This window comes from Choloepus didactylus, chromosome 22 (genome assembly GCF_015220235.1).
Source record: "Choloepus didactylus isolate mChoDid1 chromosome 22, mChoDid1.pri, whole genome shotgun sequence".
NCBI lineage: Eukaryota > Metazoa > Chordata > Mammalia > Pilosa > Megalonychidae > Choloepus > Choloepus didactylus.
In genome coordinates, this window is record NC_051328.1 from 2314376 (window position 1) to 2340441 (window position 26066).

Here is a 26066-nt window from a genome sequence, read left to right on the forward strand (position 1 = left end):
AAAAACAAACTCAGACAACTTCATATGTAATGGTGCTTGCTTTCAAGGCCAGTAGATTTTTTTTCCTTTGAGTTTTATATATCATGAGAGAAACTTCACATCTTATAGCAACTTTACATCTTATAGACAAATAAAATGCTTAGGATTTTTAGACTTCATCACCTCCCATTTGCCTTTTATAGTGCTTCAGAGTTTCTACATATATTATGTCTAATTTAATGCTCACAAGCGTAATATCAGGATTATATATCATACTTTATAGATGAGGAAACTGAGTTAAAGAGAGATTAAGTGATTTTCCTCCATCAGACAGTGGCAAAGTCAGGATGAGATTCTAATGCTCTAGAAATCTACTTTGGAACTTTTCTCACCCTACCATGTTGCCTTTATAGTGTGGGTCAGTATCCCACAATTTTACCTCTAAGAGGAGAAAAATCCACATATCAAAATAAATATGCAATATACAATTAGTCACAGCCAAACTATGGCTGCATGCATTGTTATTTAAAGTCATGTTTATAGAATAAATTCTGTCTAGGAGTTGGTAAATCTGGAAGAAACCTTAGGAATATGATAAAAATCACGTATCGTAATTTTTTAATTACAATAAAAAAGAGCAGTCTCTGAGATGTATTCTATATTAAGCTAACAGTTAAAAGACAAAATTTCATTCTTTTTGGAAAATGCTATCCTTTTGGCATTGAGGAGACAAATACTGAAGCAACACTTAACAATTCTCATAATATTTTTAGTGACAAAAAAAAGAAAAGGTTTTTTATGTTGCTCTGGCATAAAAAGCAGGTAATAAAGCTGTGTGTATAGTATGATCCCAGTTTTGTACAACAAAATAGAGAGATATAGAAAAACCTCTGAAGAGAAGCACATCAGAATGTTAACACTGGTTTTATATATAAGGGTGTGGGATTATGTATAATTTTTTATTTAGATGCATTTTAATTATTTTTCAATTAAATTTCTTGTGTGAAAAAATAAAGACAGAAAGATGATATAATTGTTATGCTAAATTATTTTTCATCTTCTTGTAAGTTTTTTGAAGATAGGAAAAATAATTAAACCTCTCTGTTGTTTCTTCCTTAGGGATACGCACATACTTTTACACTGGAAAGGGCTACAGAGTTTACAAAGTGCTTTTACCAGAATCGGTGAACAGGTGTAATGGGCTGAATGGTGGCCCCTCTAAACATATGCCCATGTCTTAATCTCTGGAACCTATTACCTTATATGGCAAGTGAGTATTAACTTTACATGGAAAAAGAGTGATTAAGAATTTTGAGAAGAGGAGAAGACAGACCCACAGAGAAGACGATGTGAAGACAGGGGAAGAAATTGGATGGCTATGGCCACCAGCCCAGGAATGTGGGGCAGCCACTAGACACTGGAGAAGCAAAGAACAGATTTTCCTAGGGCCCCTGGAGGGAGCAGTGGGTAGCCCTGCCAGATTTCACACTTCTAGCCTACACAACTGTGAGGTAATAAATTTTTATTGTTTGAAGCCACTGAGTTTGTGTCAATTTGTTATGGCAATCTCAGGAAACTAACACAGCAGTTATTCCTATTTTGAAACAACTGTTTCCTTATTATGAAAACAAGACAATTGTTTTCATAATCAATTATGAAATACGAAATGATTTTACAAAAAGGTATTTACCTTGATGTTTTTGGCCTTGAGTATATGCTATAAAACATAAAGAAATCTAAGACAAAAATGGGCCACAATCTGTAATATGCTTCAAAATTTAGTGATATGGTTTGATTTCCAGTTTTTGTTAAGTGTTTTACTTGTTGATGATACGCATTTTCTTTGACCTTGCTAATTTCTTTAAAGTCTTGATTTTGATTAATAGATCAGCTTATCTCTTTTCCAATCTTAAGATTCTAAAATCATAATGTGAGATAACTAAACAACTGAAAAGATAATTTATTTTTTACCTGGAATAAATGAATATTTTGCTCGAAATCCAAGTCCTTCTAGCTCTTCATCAGAACTAAACTTAATCCACATGAATCTCCCTGTTGATCTAATTAATGGAGGGCTTTTCACACCACAATAACGATCTATAAGTGGAGAGAAACCAAATGGTCCATCTCGAACTTCCAAGTGATCAAACCGACATTCAAATGATGGTTCTATATAATAATGTTCATCAAAGGTCAACTCTATTCTTTGACGTGGAGCAGCTAGAAAATAGGGTAAACGTATCAGAACAACACAACCAAGAAAGACTATAAATGTACTGATAAAAATGAGAAAGACAAAACAACTGTTCTGTTACTGCTTCATAGATGGGCTAATAAGGGGAAGTGACTGTTATATACACAAGTCATAAATGTTATTTTTATGTTAATGGTACTTTTTTGAAGAACTATGGTAATTTTTCCCTTTGGCATATGGTATTTATTAAACTAGTCAAATGCACTTAATTGATTAAAACTGAAGTTTTGGAGCCAACTCTTATAAGTTTATGAGCTACAGCTCTTAGTTCATGAGACACGTAGAAAAATAATCTGAAGCAATGCAGGTAACAAGGTAAATATAGACATAAATTTGCATAAAGCCTAAGATGGGATGCCAGTAAGTTTTAGAAAGTTATTTCATCAGAGAAGTTTCTCACACATATACTGATTCACCTAGTTAAATTAAATTCTCATGCAATTCAAACTATTTTTAGGATATTCAAACTTCCTATAAAATTTCAACTATTATTTTGTTAATGTAGTCAACATGCAGAAATATTTACAATTACCAGAATTTAATCCAAATGCATGCTTCAATTCTGTTCAAACTAGTTTAAATAGAGCATTTTATTTACATATTTAGTTTTACCATAAAGTAAAAAATCACCCATTAAAAGACAGAATTATGTCAAATACCTTCCAAAATATAAATACACTCCTTGTTTGGTGGATATGAATCAGGATAATTTGGTGACGCAAAATGACCTCCGTTGCTGGTCCGAACCCAAATGCCACACTGGGTTGCAGGCATGTGTTTGATTCCAATGTTTTGTCCATCTTAGGGGAAAATAGCATTTCAAATATTAATTACAACAAAAGAAAATATCATTCTCTTTTCCCCACAACTTCCCCCAAACAATTGCCCCCTCTATACTACAGAGATATATTTTTAAGAACCCCTGCCAACTTTAGCACAATAATTGAATATAGGAGAAGTGAAAGAGAAAGACGACTGTATACTGTGCCTGCTGCTGCCATGGGAGAGAAATGGGAAATAAAATCCTCCAACTTTTAGAGACAAAAACCATGTGGGAGAATCTGACAATTCAACAAAGTTAAATAAAACCCAGCTGACATAATAAAGAGTATCTCATAGTTTACCTCTGATATGGCACACCTATATTTAGTTTAACACAAAGTCAAATAAGATTCGTAAGTTATAGGGAGGTTTTATTAAAGACTATAGATTGAACATATGCATTTGGCTCTGCTCCTTCTTTAAACCTCACTTAAACAATGGTAAGGGAGTTTTTAAAAAGGCATAAGCCTGAAAGTACGAAGAAGATAAAATAACAATTGGTGGTAGCAGGTGTTAGGAAGTGGGGGAAAACTGGGCTTTTAAAAACATGAACATGAGGCTTGGTTAAAAGTCTGTTTTAAAATCCATTTTATCTCCATCCAATACTCTCTCCTGTTCCACAAATCTATGTAGTTGCTGTTCTATCATCGCATCAGAAAACTGGACATTATTTCTGTGAAGAAGGTAAAAGAGGGTTTCTGGACTGGGGAGACACCAGGCACACCGACAACAGGGAGATGAGCTCAAAGTTAACATCCTGAATGACACTCCCAGCCTCCTCCCCACACTGAGCTCTCCAAAACCTAGCAGACAGCTACGGGTCCTCCAAAAGGAAACGGAAAGATTCTTCTCTGGGGAATCTCATCAGCCCAACGAAAAAGACCCAAAGATACAGATTCAGGGGGTTCCTCAGTATCAGATCACTCAACACGGAGGGCCACAGACAAGCCATAACTACATCTGCAGAGAACTTAGGGTCTGCTTTTTCGTGCCCCTCACATAAAGATGAATAATGTTTGAGGAAAGCCTCAAATAAGAAACAATCAGAAAAAAAGCAGCTCTGAGGCAACAAAGACTACATAAGATTAATAGAAAACAACAAAAATACCAACACAAAACAAAAGATAGTATTATCTATAAAACAAGAGCAGGATGCTCTTAAAAAAGAAACTCAGAAAACAAAAAGAAAGCTACTAAAAATAGAAGAAATGAAAAAACGTGTAGAAAGTTTAGAGTAAAGGTTGGCAAACTGCAGCCCTGGGCCAAATCTGGCTGGCTCCCTGTTATTGTAAATAAAGTTTTATTGGAATAAAGCCATGTCAGTTTATTTGTATAGACATATAGCTGTTTTTATATTATAATGTTAAGCTGAGTAGTCTGCACCAGAGAATGTAAGACCTATAAAGCCTAAAATATTTACTATCTGGCCCTTTACAGAACAAGTTTTCCTATTCCTGATCTACAGGATAAAATGAAGTTTCCAAAAAGGAGAGCAAAAAAGAGATGGAAAACAGAAAATATTTTTTTAAAAAACCCAATAACCAAGAGGGCAAATAACCAAAAAACAGGACACAAAACAGAGAAAACAGAAGAAAGGAAATTTTAAAAATTAAATAGGATAAAAAGGAAAAAGAAAACAACAAAATTTCTATATTAAAAAAGTTCTGTGAGTGACAATGTAAAAAAAGTGAAAAAAAAGGGCTTTGAACAAGATATTGATGGAACTGTTTCAACTGTCTACACTGGAAAAGAGGTTTTTATTTTTGCTTAATGATAAAGCATAAATCGCATTTAATTTTTTGACATAATCCACAGTGTGCTAGGAGCTACCAGAGATGCCATTTAAAAATATTTATCAAGGCAAGACTTTCTGTTGACAATTTATTGTAATTAGTGACCGCTGAACCCAGTGAATTCGAGGCTGCTATGCTGACAGAAGGCCTTAGAGATCACTGGAACATTCCAGAGGGATTAAGGAAATAGTACTGAAAAGTTGCAAACCTTTCAAATAAGCTACCCCACTGTCCTCAACATGCCGTAAGTTCCACTGTAAGTACTTTACCTTGGGTCTTCTGTGCCACAGCAATCCCTTCCACTACAAGTATTGTTATTAACAACACTAGAGAAATAATAGAAAAGAGAAATTAAAAATGTGAATTTACAGTACATTTAACTATGTTTAAAAGGAAAATAAGATGGATAAAAGTTTAACTAAAACCAGTATTTCTTACTAACACTCTCAAGATTTTTAGAGGTTATGTTCTTATTTACTTCTTGACACTTAGGACAATCCTACAGAAGACATCAATGATTTTGCATTCATTTATGTAAGTACAAATAATACATGGCACTTAAAGCATTTCTCAACTTATGATGGATTTTTTAAAAATTTTATTTTAGTAACATATATACAACCTAAAATTTGCTCTTTTAACCACATTCAGATAAACTATAATCTTATGATGGCTTTTTCAAAATTCATTTTTTCCAAGAAACCTGGGTGACTATAACTATTCCTATATTTACTGTACTCCATCTCAAAGAGATTACATGCATTATAGCTAGCTTTGCATTGTATCATGCCACTGAAAGTTCAATCAGATTATCTGACTTGTGAGAACATTCATAATAAAGACAAAAGGCAGCAGCAGTCTCAATTCAAGACATTTTATAGTTGTATAGTACTATACTGTGTTCTTTGTTACAAAAGCTAGTCGCATTATAGAAAAGGAAACTTTTTCTCAAGCTGTTATCAGTGAACATTTCTTAGACCCAATCAGCAACATGTTGAATTGTCATATGTATGTGTTTTGAATATTTCTTTAAACATTTTATTTTTATGAATGGTGCACTAATAACTTTCATTCTCCCTTTCAATGAAAACCACACTACCAGCCTTCCCCCAACCTCCTGTGGGAATTGAAGTTTTTATTATGCATTCAGTCAAACAAATCACCTCCTGGATAGCTGGTACTGAGAATAAGCAGATGTGGGGGGAAACATACAGCAAAATAGTTAAGAGTATGGAGTTTAGGAATAATACAAAGGGTTGTAGTGAAGATTAAATGCATAGCACTTTCTATGTGCTGGGCATTCTGCTAAATAAATAATAGATAACAGGACAAATTACCATCCTCAAAGAGTCCACCTACTATCAAAGACAATTGACAACACAAAGTGAAAAGGAGTGTAAACAGGAGGTACACAGAAAGCATAATGGAAGGACAGAGAATCCCCATTTTGCTGGGGATTAAGGGGAACAGGGTGAGGCAAACTTCAGAAAAGGTATATTCTGTCTGAATCTTAAAGGACACTATGGGAGAGGGAGAAACAGCTTTAAAAACATGGAAGTAGTCAATTGCTCTTTTTCACTCTAATTATTATTCTTGTTATTTTTGTGTGTGTGCTAATGAAGGTGTCAGGGATTGATTTAGGTGATGAATGTACAACTATGTAATGGTACTGTGAACAATCTAAAGTACGATTTGTTTTGTATGACTGCGTGGTATGTGAATATATCTCAATAAAATGAAGATAAAAAAAACAAAAACAAAAAACATGGAAGTAGGAGCACCAATCTACAGCAGGTTTCAGGGAACTCTGATTAGTACAGTATGATTAGCATGTGTACAGGAATGGTAGTTACTTCAGGTTAGAAAAAGTAGCATGAGAGGTGGGGCAAAAATGGCAGCACAGGGAGGTGTGGAATTTAGTTAGCCCTCTAGAGCAACTAGTAAATAGCCAGGAAGAACTAGTAAGTAGTACAGGACAACTGTCTGGGAGACAATCCATGACCATACACACACATCGTACATCAGTCTGGAATGGGTAGAATGGTTGAGATTTCAACATAAGAACTGTATAAGTAAAGCCCGTGTGGAAGCTGGTGCCCCCTCCCCGCTGGCACACAGACTGAGTTAGAACACTTCCCTGTGGGATAAAGAAACAGTCTCTGCTAGGAGCAAGGCAAGGTAAAGGTAGCTCAACGAAGCTCCAAGTGCAGTTTTAATTAACAAATCTGGACTACTGAATACAAGCTACGAGCACAGATAAATCCGGAGCAAGCAGGGAAGGAGCCCTGATGTCTCTCCCAGCAGAGAGGAGGTGGGGCTGATGGAAATAAATAAATAAATAAAGACAGAGGCTTTTGGAGTTGGCTGAGCTCACAATACTGGACAAGAGGCACACAGAACCACGTACCACCTGGGGTTCTTGACTGGAGAAACGGGGGCAGGGGACTGGCACTGAAAAGGGGATTTCTGTCTTTTTCTTTTTTTTCCTCATTCTAAGTAGCTCATAAGAGAAAGCCTCAGGCATTTTCAATTCTCAGCACTGATCCAGGGAAGGTTAGCTAAGATAGGTGGAGAGAAAAAGAAGTCAAGTGAAGGAAATAATTCACTAAAGGGCTATCTTCCCTAAGAAAAGGGGGGACCAAGCCCAACCCAAGTGGCTGCCCTCTCTCAGAGAATTCAGACCCCAGGGCCATGGTAAAAAAAAACAAAACAAACAAAAAAAAAAACCAGAAATAGTTTAAGTTGGCTTCTGGCTCACCCTCAGTCCCCTGCTGAGAGTTAAAGGCACTGGAACTCTTTATGCAGGTGGGGAGCTGAGGGCTCACAAGCACCACCAGCTGGGCAGGACAGGAAAAGCACTGAGTTTAGAGGCCTCACAGGGAAGTCTGACAGTTGTCTGGGTCTCATTCTCAGGGAAATGGGATACTGATTACACCCTCTTCCTGACAGGAGGAAGCCCATCTGGTCTGGGAAAATCTGATTGGAGTAATCAAGGAAACCAGAAGCCTAGACAACACAAAAATTATAAGTCACATGAGGAAAAACCAAGTCAAAAGGAATAAACTTACACTTCAAATGAGATGCAGGAGTTGAAACAACTAATTAAAAATCTTCAAAGAAATATGCTACATCAATTCAAAAACTAAATCAATGAATTGAGGGAAGAAATGGCAAAAGAGATGAATGATATAAAGAAGACATTGAAGGAATATAAGGAAGAACTCAAAGTTTGAAAAAACAATTTGCAGGGAGTAGCTAAGATGGTGGCATAGAGAGAAGTGGAAGACTGTTAGTTCCCCCATGGAATAATTCGTAAATGACCAAAAAACTAGTAAATAACCTGAATAACTGCGGGGAGACAAACGTGACTGTCCACTCATCATCCACCAACCTGAATTGGGAGGAATGCCCAAGACCACAGCATAAAATCTGTAAGTAAAACTGCGGATCCACGCTGAGAGCTGAGAGCCCCTCCCTCATGGAAGCCTCATGGTGCTAGAGAGCAGCACTCTCTCAGTCCAGCCCCAACTGGGGTTTTAATGTTACCTGCTCAATACAGACAGCGAATCCTCAACAAGCAGATAGAGGCTTTTGGTGACAACTGACCTTGGGAGAGTCGGGAGACATATCTGTCTCAGGACGGAGAGCCCAGAGGATCAGGTGCTATCTCTGGCTGACGGGTGAACCTGGGAACTTTTCTGTTCCTTTCTCTCTCTGTGGAGAAAACCTCAGCTGTTTTCAGCCCACAGCGCTTTGCAGTAAAGACAGCCTCAGCCATTTTAAAATCAAAACACTCTGATCAGCAGAGTCAGAGAAACAAAGAACTTATTGATATGCAGATGACCTCTCTGGAGGGCGCATAGCTTCCCAAGAGGAAAGGGAGGGGCCCAGCTCTACTGCCTGCCTTTCCAGAAGCAGACCCCAAAGCCTGGGGGAGGAGAGCCACAGGCCACACCCTCTTACACAGGCAGTGACAGGCTGACAGGTGCACCTGCTGGGCAGAAAAGCACAGGTGTATCAATCCTCTAAGAAAAACCATCAGGGAAACCAGATACTGACTATTTCCTCCTTCTGGGACCTGAGCCTATTCTCATCTGGGAAAACCTGATTGGGGTGGCCTAGGAGGTCAGATGCATAGACAACAGAAAACTACAACCTACACTAGGAAAAACGAAACTATGGCCCAGTCAAAGGAACAAACGTACACTTCAACTGAGATACAGGAATTTAAACAACTAACGCTAAATCAATTCAAAAAGGTTAGAGAATATTTTGCAAAAGAGACAGAGGCTGTAAAGAAAACACTGGGCATACATAAGGCAGAAATCGAAAGTTCAAAAAAAAACAACTAGTAGAATCTATGGAAATGAAAGGCAAAACAGAAGAGATGAAAGACAATGGAAACATACAACAGCAGATCTCAAGAGGCAGAAGAAAACACTCAAGAACTGGAGAACAAAACACCTAAAAGCCTACACGTAAAGGAGCAGATGGAGAAAAGAATGAAAAAATATGAGCAACATCTCCAGGAACTTAAAGATGAAACAAAGTACAAGAATGTACATATCATTGGTGTCCCAGAAGGAGAAGAGAAGGGAAAAGGGGCAGAGGCAATAGAGGAAATAATCAATGAAAATTTCCCATCACTTATGAAAGACATAAAATTACAGATCCAAGAAGTGCAGCGTACTCCAAACAGAATAGATCTGAATAGGCCTACACCAAGACACTTAATAATCAGATTATCAAATGTCAAAGACAAAGAGAGAATCCTGAAAGCAGCAAGAGAAGTGATCCATCACATACAAAGGAAGCTTATGTGCGTATTTCTCAGCAGAAACCATGGAGGCAAGAAAGAAGTGGTGTGACATATTTAAGATACTGAAAGAGAAAAACTGCCAACCAAGAATCCTATATCCAGCAAAGCCGTCCTTTAAATACGAGGGAGAGCACAAAATATTTTCTGACAAACAGACAATGAGACTTTGTGAACAAGACACCCGCCCTACAGGAAATACTAAAGGGAGCACTACAGAGTGATAGGAGAAGAGAGGAGTGCGTAGTTTGGAACAAAATTTTGGGAGATGGTAGCACAGCAATGTAAGTACACTGAACAAAGATAACTATGAATATGGTTGAGAGAGGAAGCTTGGGAGCACATGAGACACCACAAGAAAGGAGGAAAGATAAAGACTGGGACTGTGTAACTTGGTGAAATCTAGAGTGTTCTACAATTGTGATAAAATGTACAAATATGTTTTTTTACAAGGGAGAATAAGCAAATGTCAACCTTGTAAGATGTTAAAAATGGGGAGGCATTGGGGGAGGGATGCAATCAACATAAACTAAAGACTATAACTAACAGAATCATTGTATTATGCTTCCTTTAATGTAACAAAGGCGATATACCAAGGTAAAAGCAGATAAGAGGGGGGATAGGGGAGGCATGTTAGACACTTCACATTGGTGGTGGTGTCTGACTCTTTACTCTAACTTTGATTTAAGGTTACTTTTCCTTTTGCTACTTCCTAGCTGTCATTTTTTTTTTTCCTCTTTCTTTTGCCTCTCCACCTTCTTTAACTCTCCCTCCTGCCTTGTGGAAGAAATGTAGATGCCCTTATATAGATAGTGGTGAAGGTGGGGAACACATAAATATGTGACCATACAGAGAACCATCGATTGTTTACTTAGGATGGAATGTATGGTGTGTGAACAAAACCATCTTAAAAAAAAAAAATAGGTTGATGACAAAACCTCAAGGGCAATATACTGAGTGAAATAAGCCAGACACATAAGGACAAATATCGCAGGGTCTCACTGGTAAGAACTAAATATAATATGTAAACTCATAGACATGAAATATAAGGTACCAAGATACAGGACGAGGCTTAAGAATGGGGAGTGGTTGCTTAGTATGAGCAAAATGTTCAACTAGGATGAACTTAAATATTTGGAAATGAACAGAGGTGTCAGTAGCAAGATGTGAGAATAACTAACAGTGCCGAATGGCGCATGAAGCTCAGAGTCATATATGTCACCAGAAGGAAAGTTGGAGGTCAAAAGATGGGAATGTATAAAACTGAATCCTATGGTGGGCAATGTCCATGATTAACTGTACAAATATTAGAAATCTCTTCCATGAACCAGAACAAATGTATGACAATACAACTAAAAGTTAGTAATAGAGGGGCATAGGGAAGAAATACATACCTATTGCAAACTATATACTACAGTTAGTAGTATTTCAACATTCTTTCATAAACAGTAACAAATGTACTATACCAACACTATGAGTCAACAATTGAGAGGGGTTGGTTAGGGATATGGGAGGATTCAAGTTTCCTTTTTTTTTTTTTCTTTTTACATCTTTCACTTTATTTCTTGTCTGTAGTAATGAAAAGGTTCTAAAAATTGAACAAAAATTAAGTGCGGTGATGGATGCACAGATGTATGAGGGTACCAGGGGCAAATGATTGTAAAGTTTGGATCTTTGGATAATTGTATGGTATCTGAACAATACCAATAAAAATTTAAAAAAAAAATTTGCAGAACGTATGGGAATGAAAGGCACAACAGAAGAGATGAAAAAACACAAAGGAGACATATAACAACTGATTTGAAGAGGCAGAAGAAAGGATTTGTGAACTAGAGGACAGACCATCTGAAATCCTATACACAAAAGAACAGAGAAGGAAAAGAATGGAAAAATATGAGCAGGTTCTCAGAGAACTGAATGACAACATGAAGCCCAAGAAAATGTGTATCATGGGTGTCCCAGAAAGAGAAGAGAAGGGAAAAGGGGCAGAAAGAATAATGGAGGAAATAACTACTGAAAATTTCCCATCTCTTATGAAAGACATGAAATTAGAAATACAAGAAGAGCAGTGTACCCAAAATGGATCTGAATAGATCTACTCCAAGACACTTAAAAATGAGATTATCAAATGTCAAAGACAAAGAGAGAATTCTAAAAGCAGCATTCTATCACATACAAGGAAAGCTTGATTAGACTATATGTGGATTTCTCAGTAGAAACAACGGAGGTGAGTAGGCAGTGGTATGATACATTTAAGATACTACAAGAGAAAAACCGCCAAGCAAGAACGCTATATCTGGAAAAATTATCCGTCAAAAATGAGGGAGAATTTTAAATATTTTCAGACAAACAGATACTGAGAGAGTTTGTGAACAAGATACCTGCTCTCCAAGAAATATTGAAGGGTGCACAACAGGCAGATAGGAAAAGACAAGAGAGAGAAGTTTGGAGAAGAGTGAGGAAATGAGGACTATCAGGGTAAAAAGAGAGAGAGAGAAATAAAAATTAAATAAGATATGACATATAAAATCCAAAAGACAAAATGGTAGACAGTAGACATTATATTGAGTGAAATTAGCCAGAAACAAAAGGACAAATACTTTATGGTCATTCAAGTTGAGAACACAGGTTATCAAGAGAGAGAAAGAGGGTAGACATCAGCCATTTGATGCTGAAGGAGTACAGAATGTTCAACAGGAGTGAATGTATAGATCTAAAAGTGGATAGCAAGATACTGTGTGACGGTAACACAAAATGTGAAGTACTCTGAAAAAAGACGAGTGTGAATACGGTTGAAAGAGGAAGGCTAGGAGAATGTACAATACCAGAAAGAAAGACAGACGATAAAGACTGGGATTGTGTAACTTAGCGAAACCTCGAGTGGTCAATGATGGTGATTAAAGGCACATAATGTTTTTATATAAGGGAGAACAAATGAATGTCAACATTGCAAGGTGTTTAAAATTGGATGGTATAGGGGAGAAAATACAATCAATGCAAACTCAAGTCTGTAATTAATGGTAACATTTTAAGATGCTTCCATTAATTGTAATAAAATAAATATACCAAAGCTAAATGTCTATAAGAGGGGGATATAAGAGAGTGGTTTGGGACTAGTGGTGGTGGTGTGACTGTCTGACCTTTTCACTGTATTTTATTTTACTTTCTTTGTTTTTGTTTTTATTCTTTATTTTTTTCTCCTCTTCCTTTCTTTGAGGAAGAAATGGAAATGTCCACATATAGATTATGGTGGTGAATGCATAACTATGTGATTATACTGGGAATCTGATTGTTAACTTTGGATGGATTGTATAGTATATGAATAAAACTGTTTAAATAATAAACAGAGGGACACAAGTGCTTGAGAAAATGTGGACAGAGGGATGTACTTATTCACTGTTGGTGGGGAAGTAGAATGGCACAGCACATCTGGAAGATGGTGTGGTGGTTCCACAGGAAGCTAAGTATGGGGATGCCATATGGTCCTGCAACCCTGGCTATATACTAGGAAGAACTGAGAGCAGGGACATGAATGCACATTTGCACACTGGTGTTTTTGGTGGCAGTATTCATGATTTTCAATGGATGGAGGTGGCCTAAGGTTACATCGACTGATAAACAGAATGGTGAACTGTGGTATATACAGACAATGGAATACTGAGCGGCAGCAAGAAGGAATGAAGTTGTGAGGTATACAATTAGGTGAAGAGACCTTGAGGACAGTACGTTGACTGAAGTAAGCCATAAATGAAAAGACAAACATTATAAAACCTCAGTAATATGGACTAATTATAATGCACAAACTTTGAGAACTGAATCTGACAACACAGGTTATCAGGGGAAGGCATATCATAAAGGTTCCTAGATTGTGAGCTCTTACAACAGTCACATCTATTCATGAATTGTAATGGCTATTTCCAAATTCTGAGATGCTGAGCATTTGTGTATAACCTGGTCAGCCCCTGGACCTTCAGGTATCTGTGTGACACCTGAGACTCAGAGCCATAGCTCAACAGCTATGAATTCCAGCATTTCCCCATACAGAACTGTTAAAGAAGCTGAAAAAGAGATCATTCTTCAATTAGAGATACGAACAAAATGGACTTGGTTAGGACTAAGGAGAATCAGACTAAAAGGTAAAGGATGATATTGACTATGTTTTAAAACTTCAAGTTCTGTGTTATACCAAAGGAAGAGATGTTTATTAGGCGCAAAATTCATAATTTCTGTAGCACACTATATAATTTAAGTTCTATAGTCACTTATTAAAAAACCATAATTGTATGGAACTTTGAATAGGGAGTGAAATCTGGTTGATTTGTACAGGTTACCGTGAAGCTGCAATGCATTCCAGAGTAATTTGGGCAGAGAATAAAAAGTAGTTGCAAAGTCCCCTTGAGAGAATGGGGAAAAATGTGGAAATAGTAAACTTCCCCACCTGGGGAATTCTTAATATTCTTGCAAGCATTGGGAATTACCAATTTAAAAGGCTGAGCCTTTGATTTGGGACTTGCCTTTATGAAGCTTGTTACTTAGCAAAGGAGAGGCTAAGCCCACTTATAATTGTGCCTAAGAGTCACCCCCAGAGAACTTCTTTTGTTGCTCAGATGCGGCCTCTCTCTTCAAGTAAGTAGACTTGCTGCCTTCCCCTCTTTGTCGGACATTATTTCCAGGGGTGTAAATCTCCATGGCAACGTGGGATATGACTTCCAAGGATGAATCTGGATCTGGCATCATAAGATTGAGAAAGGCTTCTGGACCAAAAGGGGTACGAGAAATGAAGTAAAACAAAGTTTCAGTCACTGGGAGATTTCAAATGGAGTCAAGAGGTCATTCTGGAGGTTATTCTTATGCATTATACAGATATCCCTTCTAGTTTTTAGTGTATAAGAATAACTAGAAGGAAGTACCTCAAAGTGTCGAATTGCAATCCAGTATCCTTGAATCTTGAAGACAATCGTATATTAAATAGAATAGCTTATACAATGTGACCATGTGATTGTGAAAACCTTGTGGCTCAGACTCCCTTTATCCAGTGTATGGACATATGGGTAGAAAATCAGGACAAAAAGTAAATGAATAATGGGGGGGAGGGGGGTATGGGATGTTTTGGGTGTTCTTTTCCACTTTTTTTTATTTTTTTGGAGTAATAAAATATTCAAAACTTGATTGTGGTGATGAATGCACAACTATATGATGATACTATGAACAACTGATTGTATACTTCGGATGATTTTATGGTATGTAAATACATCTCAATAAAACTGCATATTTAAAAAAAACGTACTATGAGATCCGACTGTAGAAAGCCTTGAATGTCATGAGCTACAGAGTTTGGACTTTTGACTATGAGAAGCCACTACAGATTCTAAAGTAGAGAGTGCCATTATCACTTATGTGTTTCAGACCAATAATTCTGAAAGTTCTGTGGAATCTAAACTTTTAACAAGAAGAGAGGAGATTATTTATGAAGCAAAGACAATGAGGTCTTGAAGCAGAGCAGATTATTGGAAACGGAAAGGAGGAGGGATTTATAAGATGATTCAAATGTAGTCAACCACAATGTGTAACTCAGAGGATGTTAGGGGAGAGGGAGAAGGAGGCCTTGGAGAGGGTGCTAGTGTGAGGGACTGGGCAATGGTCATCCCATGGTTCATTTTGTTTGGTTCAGATGATTCTCATTTTATTCAAATGTCCTGGGAATGATGAAGATTTTTTTTTTTTTCATTTTGGGGAACTGCACACACTGAGTATCTACCCCACAGTCCCCAATGTACACAGATAATATATAGTTCTTGCCATTCAGTTGTTTGTATTTTATTATCTAATTATCTGACCTCTTCACCTTTGGCTTCTTGATCTTTGCTGACTTTTCACTTCTTTCAATAACTTTAATTTCCCCTTTCCCTTTCTTTGGCTGCTGGTAGTGTTGTACATAATCTCGTTACATAGGAACAACCCTTCCTCCAAATTCTTCCCATCTTTACACCAGATATGAGTTAGAGAAAGGGAGTCTTGGCTCATTTTTGTTGTTAGTTTACCACAGAAGAATTATGATCAGAAAGAAAATCCGGGGTGGTAACTTCAGACATTTGACAATTCAGCAAATGACACATCCTGTCTGTATCCATTTATCTCATTAGAGGATATACTACTTCCTAGATGATACATAACTGGTTGAAATTTTGTGCTCAGTACATACTTCCTTCTGAATCACAGGAATAACTATTTACTGATTTTCACATTCATAATTAACAATATATAAGTAAGTAACCACAAAGCCAGGCAAGCAGGGCAAGAAAGAAACCAACGAAATGAAACCAGGAGAGTAACAGTAAGACTATGATAAAAGATAATTGTGCGAGGAAAAAGTATATTATATAATGACCAATAAAAATTTGCCTGGGTAAAATATCTGATTTAGGAAATTCACACAGAATGCTCATGTGTGGTAGAATAATCATATTAAAAATAGATTTGCAAGAGCACATAAACCAATTACATTTTTCTCTACTTTATTTGGAGGGCTGGTCACAATTTTCTTTTCCCATAGAGTTAATACTATTCACAACTGAATCACTGAATATAAAAATGACATGCAAATAAATGGGCAAATCTGCAAAGCAACTAGAAATAAAAATACTTAGTGATACAGTTGGGACTATTATCACTCTAAATTCTGTATCCTAATAAACATAGCTTCCCTGAGTCATGTAATAGAATATTTGCAAATGGCTTGATTTACGATCAGGTTGAATTATTAAAACCAACTCCATTAAAGCCCAATGGTGGAAATATTTAGTACATGAAGCCACTTTGTGTGCTTTGTTCTATTCTTAGTCCCAACCTATGTGCCCTCCTTCTCACCAAAAGGATCAGCCATTTCTCAAATCTACAGATACCTCACACTTTGAATTCAAAGACAAGATACTCAATAAGGCACTAATTCCTTTAAGGGAGAAATCCACATCAAAACAAAAATTTTAAACTCCCTAACTTTAGTTTGGTTATGCAGAGAACTGTTTGTGATTTGATGCCTGATTTTAGAGTTTAGTCAAGGCCGCGTAATAACCTGTGTACCGATCTGACTTAAAAGGCAGGCTCAAATAATAAAGACAGGTGCCATTCAAAGTGTCACTACAAATCCTCAAAGCCACTCCCCTTATCCCACCTCCTTTTACTCCGAATCACTCTTATTTTATAGCTCTGAGTAGAGAATCTTGTCCCCTAGACCCTCCAGTTTAAGAGTCCTACTTTCCATTGTGAAAACCAAGGTTACATTTATTCTTTTCACCATTATTTAATAATGGCAACTCTGACCAATGCAACAAATACTGGAAAAGAGATAAAATTATTCTTTAAAGCTAATGTTATTTAAAACCTCAAAATTCCAAGAGAATTACCTGAAAAAATTATTATACCTATTAAGAGAATAAAGATTAAATTATATAAATCAACAAATGAATAAATTGAATAAAATGGAGAAGTAACATATTTCTGGATTGTAAAACTCAACATTGTAAAGGTTACAATTCTTCCTAATAAATCATACATTTAATGATATTTTAATCAAATTTTGAGCTTTTTTTAAAACTTCACAGAATGTTTCTCAGCTCAATTTGAAGATTTTTATATGAACCAAGTAAAATTTAAAAATAAAAACTAACGTATACAAGTACAAACATATACAATTAATAAAACAGAATATACTTATTGAAAAGCTACAGTAATTAAAACAAGTAATTTTAACAATCAGGCTATGTCAACAAACATATCCAGCACCCACATATCCAAGGAGCGAGTCAGTCCCTGAGGATATAGCAATGAACCAGACATCACCCTTATTCTCAAGGACCTTACAGATATGAAAATGCAAGAAGAGAAAAAGCTAAGAAACAGACCCAGAGATATCTAAGAATTTATTATTATGATACATGTGGTATTTAAAATTCTTGCTGTAAGGATGGGTTTAATAAATGGTTCTGGGATAACTCAGGTATTTGGGAAAAAAATTAGAGCCCTACTTCAAGCTAAATACAAAAATAAATGTAAGATTGAAAAAAGAGTTTAAAGTAAAAACTAATAATAAAACTAACTAATAACTAAGGGAAAAAAAAGTCATATTATGTATGTACTTGTGAGTGGAAAACACTGATTCGCTAAAGACAGACACATAAATGCAAACTATAAAAAGTGGAAAAATTATACAAGAAAAATGGGCCAAAAATTTAAAAATGAAGCAAATATTCAGTCCTATTAATGAATACAGAACAGGATTCTAGTCTTGTCAGGATATAGGAAACTGGCATACTCATATACTGCTTCTGGATTCTAAATTGGCACAACCTTTTAATGAGAAATCTGGTAACATTTATAAAAGACTTTAAAAATGTGCAAATTCTACCCAATAATTCCAAGTCCAGATTTGGGAAATGAACCAGTAAGATAGTTGTTCTCAAACTTTACAATGCATCATAATCACCTGGAGGGCTTGTTACGACACAGTTTGCTAGGGTGGGGGCACCTCCACAGATTCTGATCAAGTAAGTTTGGGGTGGGCCTGAGAAGTTGGCAGTTCAAGTCCTCTAGTGATGTTGAAACTGTTGGTCCTGGGACCGCACTTTGGGGACCAATGCAATAGGATAACGATAGTACACTGAAAGTAAAAGAAAGAGGCAGCCTTTTTTTCTCCTTTGGTTGTGATAGGGGCAAATTTGGGCCTTTAGGGACAGGGCAGTTTGGGATGAGGGTGGAGAAAAGACAGTAGCTGAGTTGGTTTTTGGAAATGTTGACCTTGAGGTGAATGCTTTACTGCCTATTTATGGAAGCCTGAAGTACGTATCCCAATTTAGACATGTTCTTAATCTTAATTTTCATGCCTGTGAGTATGAACCCATTATAAACAGGATCTCCTAAAGATGTTATTTTTAGTTAAGGTGTGGCCCAAACTAATGAGGTTAGGTCTTAAACCATTACTGGATTAAGAATTATCAGAGTCCTTTATAAGGAGAAGTAGTTCAGACATAGTGAGAGAAGGTGCAGGGAGAAGCAGGAAGTCAGTAAGAACTTGGAAGAGAAAGGAGGGGACATTACCATGTGATGGAGGCAAGGAAGCAAGCCAAGAAATCCCAAGGATCCCTGGCAGCCAGCACTAGAATGCTACAGAGTTGGGGGAGAAAGCATCTACGCTACAATTTTGGACTGCTCTATAGTTTCAAAACCATGAGCCAATAAATTCCCATTGTTTAAGCCAACCCATTGTGTGGTTTCTGTCATAACAGTAAGGAAAATGAAGACACTATTCTTATAATGTCCCCACAAATATTTCTCATTTCTAAGTACCTGCACTTGCCAAAGACCTCCTTTTGCTCTGCCAAATTACCTTCACACTGTTTAAAACCTGCTTTCTCCAGGAACCTTTTTCAGATTAATTTTACTTGATAGCATTCAGACATTTCATTTCTGTGGCTATTCAATGGTTCTCTGTTTCTATCTAGCTTTATGTTTCTTTCACTGATTTTGTATGCTCTTATTAAATATAAAAGCACTAGCATTAGGCTTGGCATGAGTAAAAGAAAAACCCGATCAAGTAGTTTAAATAGGACAGAAGTAAATTTTGATGTCATGTAAACAAACTGGAGATAAGCAGTCAAAGGCTAGAATGAAGGCTTTATAATTACCAGAGCCCTAGGCTCCTTCTCCCTTGTTGTTCCTCTATGTGTGACTTTCATTTCTAAAGTTGCCTTATGGTCCAATATGGATGCTGGATTGCCAACCATTACAGGCATACCTTGGAGATATTTCAAGTTCAGTCCCAGACCATAGCAATAAAGTGAGTCACTACATTTCTGGTTTCCCAGTGCATATAAAATTATGTTTACACTATACTGTAGTCTATTAAGTGTGCAACAGCCTTATGTCTAAAAAAAAGTTCATACCTTAATTTAAAACATGATACAGTGACAAGAAATGAGCACATGCTGTTGGAAAAATGGCACCTATAGACTTGCCTATGCAGTGCTACCACACACTCTCAATTCGTAAAAAATGCAATTATCTGTGAAGTGTAAAATGAGGTATGACTGCACAGCTTCATTATAGCTCTTATGCTTATATTCTAATAGTAAGAATGAAGAAATGACATAGGGAATTTCCCTTCCCTTTAAAAATACTTTCCCAGGACTTCCAATTATCTCAAAATAAAAGGTTTAACTAAACAACACTTCCCTGAATTTGCACACACTTCTACTCACATCTTGCTTGCCTAGACTTGATTAGTCACATGGCCACACTCCAACTCTAGGGGAAGCAGGAAGTATAGTCTTTATTTTGGGCAAGCACGGTTTTAGCTGAAATCGAGAGAATTACTGAAGGGTAGAATGGATACTGGGGAAAACTGGCAGCTTCTCCCACAGTCCCCTATAGACTATTCTATATGCAGTAGCCAGTGGTTACAAAACAGAAATCAGATCGTGTCCCAGCCTTTCATAACATCCTCTGATAGATTCCCACTGCATTTAGAATAAATCCATACTCCTTACTCTGGTTTCAGAAAACCTATGTGATCTGGCTCCTAACTATCTCTCTGACCTTCCTCCTTTTTGATCACTATCTCCAGCGACACAGGCCTTCTTGCCATTCCTTCAACACACCAGCTAACTCTTACTAGTTACTTCTTTTGCTTAGATTATCTTTGCATGGGTGGTTCCTTCGATCATTCAGGTCTTGTGAGGCCTCTCCTGACTTTTAAAGTAATTCTGTATTTTCTGTTTTATTTTAATTATTACTTATGACCTGGTTTCTTGCTTGTTTATTGTCTGTCACTTCCTATTAGAAAGAGGAGCCTTATCTCTCTGATTCACTGATGTATCTCCAGTGCCTAGCATATGACACAACAAAACACGAATAAATGAAGTGACCAAGCATGATCCTGATTACATCTTCTTTTTATTTCCGTGACACAGTACCCTGTGCTAACGTACTGATATGCACAAATCTTGGTTAACAGCTGCCACACACGACCCACCTTTTTACTTGAACATGAATCAGAGGATGAGAAAGGAATTGAGGTTTTTTTTTTTTTTCTTCTCCTTTTTCACGTGCCTAGCCACTACTCTTATTTTCTTCTAGCTGGCTTAGTTTACCTTTGTTAGTAATTAAAACACCTCTTTCTAAGCTTTCCTATTTTAAGCATCTAAGCAACAAACGTAAGTTTGTTAAATCTATCAAGAAATGCCAGAATGTAACAACCGCCTACCTGTTTCCCTGTTCATTACTATTTTCTATGATAAAAACAGCAACGGAATTCAGTTAGAGAGCACATACCACTTGAGGGACTAATAATCAGTTTATAATAAACTGTTCCAAAGAACAAAAAGTATTCAAATTAGTCAAACACAATCTTAAGAAAGAAGATGGATCTTGGTGAACTTTGAGATCACTCCAGCCCACATACATTCATCACATTGCCAATCATTTTTATAAGAAAGAGTAACTGTGGCAGAACTGAATTCTCTTTTCTGCAGAAAGTGACAACCTCCTTGTTATCCAAAGTGCTCATGAGACAGCAGTTTTATATGCTCTGTTTTAATTGCAGAGGAGTCCTCCTTACATCCACAGCAACTACCACTAAATTTTAACATGACCCGGTCACATTCTTTGATTCAAAATCAAAGAGTATTTGATATCTGCTTATCTGTTAGTGCTGCAATTTCCAACATATTACCCTAAGCATATTTAAACCAACATGTTTTAATGTCACTTTGAGTAGGAAGAACAGAACTCTCAGATCAGCATACTCTGTAATTTTTTAAGTGGAATAATACACATGGTGAAAAGTGTCAGTTCTTCAGGGGCCACTTGGATGCTTGAGGTGACTATGAGGGCAAGGCACCCCGCCCATTACAGTCTCTTGTTTTCATCATAAGGGTTCCTTTAAGAAAGGGTTCTGTTGTAAGGCAAGTTTGGAAATTACGACTCCCCCTTCTAACTCAAAGACCTATATGGTTGGGATCTCAAAGGCCTCAGGGACACATATTTTTTAATATCAATAATTATTCTGCAGCAGCATAAACAGAAAACTGATAGGCGATTGGGCTGGATGAGTAGTAGTAACCCAAGAGCAGCCTCTGGATTGTTTTTTTAAATTTTAGATATGAGCTTTATTTATAGTCTTATTCCAAAAAGGACAGAAAATGGATTTGATTTAAACTTGCTTTGTAATGCACATGGGTATTGTAGGATTACATGCTTTTCCTAAAAGGTGGGTTTTGATTTCAAAACATAGGTAAACTGGATTCTAGTTATTTGAAGGTTTACTATTATAAAACCATCCTTTAATAAGATTTTTCAGTTGTCAGGGTTAAAACATGCTCTTCAACCCCTTGGTGAAAAGAACCAAAAAGTTAATTTTTAACAAGGCTGTATGTAAAAACTTCACTTAAAAGTGGAAGTATTTCATTACTTTACTTATTTCTGTATAGTCATAGTTTAACTTCTTGGATGAGGTTTAACATTGTAGAACAGGAGTCAATGTCCGCACAGTCTAAGATTCAAAAAATATAATGCTAAGGGATATTTGTGTTCTGTTACTTTGCAAACTTAATCAAGTTTATACAGCTTTAAATCTGGCTAAGTTTAATAAGATTCTCCCCAAGCAAGTGTGTGGTATGAATAAGAATAAACAGGTCTATGTAATGAAATATTTTCATGTGACTCTACTGCTTACTTAACTTTGAGGAAGGCAAGCCAAGTTTTATGAGACCTGGAGTGATCCTAAACTGTTAAAAGTGAATTATCCACCTTCAACAATATATGAAAGGTTTAAAAAGCCCAGTAGCGTTATCTTTTGTCTTCATTGTCCAAAATGAAACAAAAAGAATCAATGCATCTTTAAGAACTAACTACTGACTACCTAAAATCTCAAACACTCATTATGGCTGATTTGTTTTAGTAGAAACTAACCATAATATTCCAAACTAGGTCCTTGATAGGTAATATCTACTATTATGTAAATGTTAAATAACTGCTTCAGATAAGAACCTCTGATATTGAAGCAATTCATCTTACAGGTTACTTAAGGGATACTTTCTCAAGCCTTGCTGCACACAATGAACAGTATCTTGAAAAGGCTGATTTTTTAAAAGGAACTTTTAAAAATTAAAAATATTAATTTTTGTATAAGTAACACATTTAAAAAGAAAAAAATCAAATGATACAAATTAGTGTACAGGGGAAGGTAAGTCTTCCCTTCACTCTTGTATCTGTGCTGGGATTCCCCCTCTAGAATCAACTATTCTTAATTTCTCAAATTTGTCCACCAATTCCAGCATTTAAAAGCATACAGACTTAAAAACAGGTTGCTTACTCTCTAGTAAACATACAATAACAATTCAGCTTGAGTTTTAAAAATATTCCAGTATGTAAAAATAGTGAGGTTGGATAGCAGAAATAAGGAAGGAAGGAAGGAAGGAGGAAGGAAAGGAAGGAAGGAAGGAAGGGAAAGAAAGGAAAGGAAAGGAAAGGAAAGGAAATGTAAGGAAAGGAAAGGAAATGTAAGGAAAGGAAATGTAAGGAAAGGAAAGTAAAGGAAAGGAAGGAAGAAAGAAAAGCCACATACTACATTGTTTTCACCGTAGCTCTGCCATCACTACGGATGCATTTCGTGAAAGCTGCAAAAAACTAAAAGCTACACCACGATGGCCATAGAGGGCAGTGTGTACCAACGACAAAAGCAAAGGCAGAAAAGCTGCAAATTTCGTTCACCATTCTAGGAGTATCTAGGAGATGGTCCTATCCAGCTGCGTTTCTCAAGTTCTGCAGGTAAAGCTCTGTAACAGATTTAACGTGATTTCTCCCCAGAGGATTACTCTCAGATGGACTGTCATTATGATGTTGATAACCGTGTTGAGTGCAGCAATCAAAACAAGGGGAGAAAATTCAGATAAGCAGCATCATAGAAATCCTATTGTGCATATGGTTTACGGAAGAGTAAAATAAAATCGTATATCCAAAGAATACAAATAGAACACAAAAAGAATACAAATTAGGGATTACAGATATGAAAAACCACAGGATTAATTTCAGAGCTTAAAATGTTACTATAATGAAGGGATCGCTAAAAAATTATGAACTGACGTGAAATATTCCCCAGCCAGAAAGTCCTACGGATCGTAGTATACAAGCTATATGCGTAAGTATATAGCTGGGTAATTAAACATTTTAATTTCCTGACATCCTAATTGTGAACTTAGTAATGTTTAGTGTGTAGTATGTCCAATTAAAATTTAAAACAAAATTATACTGAATTTTCTAAAAAACAAATGGAAAAGTGTCAATACGGGGTAGCAAAACACACAATTTGTCACTGTACAAATATCAAGATATAAAAAGCTATAGATGACCCTCCTAATATAATGCCTTGACGCCCCCCCAAAGAATATTCTATAACATTACAAGTATACAGATACTTTTCAATCTAAGTCAGCGGGAGTAGGGGGACATGGAAGCCCTTTCTTGAGCATTGACTTGTGCTATTTTCCTCCGAGGACTGAAAAAAGAATTTATTCAGTCCGAGTTTCACAAGCAACTTTGTATCACAACCTTAACGATCTACGTATAGCAATTTTTACCTAAAATACACTTTCTGGGAAATGCAAAGAACTACAGTATGTTTTATTAGAGATTTTTGCACTTGACGAGATTTTTAATTCCCGGTACAGCAAACGAGTAAGAGAATCAGCGCCAGCGGCAGGCTCTCGCCGAAAGCCGGAGGAGGGTCACCGCTGAGCGCCCTGGGCGGCCCGGAGCAGCCGCGCTCCCGGGGCCGGGCCGAGCCGGGGGCCGCAGTGGTGCCGCAGCCTGCGCGGCCGCGGCAGGTGGGACCCACCGGCCAGGCCCATTGTGCCGCCCGCCACGGCGAGGTCTGACCGCGACGCGGGGCTTTTCGAACATCGCTCCACGACGTCTCCGCCGGGGCTTTCACTGTTTGAATGGAATGACTTTTTGTTACTGAATTCTGAAAAAGACCGGCCTTCGCTACGCTGACATAAACCCCACAACTTTGCGGGGCGATGCACGGGATCCTAAGGAAAAGGGAGAACCCGGAGAGGGGCGCGCGCAGCTCGGAGGGCCTCCAAGACGCCAGGGGCCGGCCCTCATCAACCTGACCCCGCGTTCGGACCCTAGACAACTCCGCGACCCGAATGCAGCACCGGGAGAACAGGTCCGCCGGGGCCGGCCGGGCGGGAGTGTCCACGGTGCGCTCGGGTCGCCGCGATCCCAGCAGACAAAGAGTCGCGCTGCGCGTCCGCGCGCGGCGAGTGGCCGCAGGTCCGGGCTGGGATCGCGCTGGCCCGCAGGGGGCGCCGTCCGCGGCCGCAGCGCTTACCTTTGAGGACCGCACAGAGCTGCTCCAGGGCCATGGTCCCAGCGGCCCGGCGCTCCGCGAGGGGCTGAGGCGGGTGGCTGCGGCGAGGAGGCGGCGGCGTTCACGGCCCGGCGCGGCGGCAGCCCCGCTCTGGCTCCATCGCCGGCCAGCACGCTCCTTCCCCGCGGGCCAGGGCTCAGCTCCTGCGGCCCGCCATGCCCGAGCCCTCCGGCGGGCTCCCGCGCCGCCCGAGTCCCCCGACGACGCTGCGTCCCATCGGCCGCCCAGAAGCCGAGGGCTGCGGAGGCGAGGGAAAGGGAGGGCGCGGGCTGCCCTGCGACGCAGCACCCGAGTGATCGCACCCGCCGCCGTAGCTAGGTCTCCACCGAAGTGGCGGGCGCGGGGAGCCCAGGTTCATTTAAGCTGGAGCGCGAGCGCCGCGTGCCGGCCGCGCCGCCACTGCGCATGTGCCCGCCCTCTCCCCGCCCCCGCCCGCGTGCCCCTCGCACCCCTCCCCGCCAATCGCCGGCGAGCCGGCCTGCGGCCTCGAGTGCTGGGAGGGCGTCGCGAGCCGGGCCCGCCGGCGGCCGTTACACCTGGGGGCGGGGCCAGGAGGGCGGGGCCTGGAGGACGCGGCCGCCCACCGCTGCGCGGGCTCGCCGCGGACGGCCGCTTCCCGGGCCGGCGCCGAGGGAGAGCCGGCCCTGCTCCCCGCCTCGAGGGGCGCCCGCGGTAAGCAGGCCCGAGTCCTCGAAGCCTCTCGCCCGAGGGATGGGCCGAGGGCCCTGCCGCCCACCTCGCAAGGGAAAAGAGGACGCCGAACCCTCGGTCTCCTAGGTCCTCAGTTCAGGGTCAAAACTTTGCCCAGCTCAGTCCTGCTCTCATTCCTGCGTCTGGCAGGGAAACAGGTCTCGGCATGGCTGAGGGCCAGGGGTCCCTGAGGGTCTCACCCGCCCTGAAGCGCCTACGCGGGTGCTGGGCACGTTGTGTGTCAACTCCTAATCCTCAGGGGTCCCTGATGAGATAGGTACTCCT

At 38.9% G+C, this 26066-nt stretch overlaps 1 protein-coding gene and 1 long non-coding RNA gene across 3 annotated transcripts in view; one reads left to right on the forward strand and one right to left on the reverse strand.

Moving 5' to 3' along the window:
• NETO2 (neuropilin and tolloid like 2) overlaps nucleotides 1-25464 on the reverse strand; it is an 88260-nt gene extending 62796 nt beyond the window's left edge. For both annotated transcript variants that reach the window (XM_037816283.1, XM_037816282.1), the window contains exons 1-4: nucleotides 25053-25464; nucleotides 5118-5174; nucleotides 2893-3033; nucleotides 1951-2199 (exon numbers count right to left, since the gene is read on the reverse strand). In XM_037816283.1, the coding sequence (XP_037672211.1) occupies nucleotides 1951-2199; nucleotides 2893-3033; nucleotides 5118-5174; nucleotides 25053-25086 (481 nt within the window). In that variant the 5' untranslated portion in view covers nucleotides 25087-25464. The remainder of the gene's footprint in view (nucleotides 1-1950; nucleotides 2200-2892; nucleotides 3034-5117; nucleotides 5175-25052) is intronic.
• A 192-nt stretch (nucleotides 25465-25656) lies between these two features.
• The window catches only part of LOC119518406, an 84926-nt gene continuing 84516 nt past the window's right edge, over nucleotides 25657-26066 (forward strand). The window contains exon 1 of the long non-coding RNA XR_005213753.1: nucleotides 25657-25763. This is a non-coding gene — a long non-coding RNA (uncharacterized LOC119518406). The remainder of the gene's footprint in view (nucleotides 25764-26066) is intronic.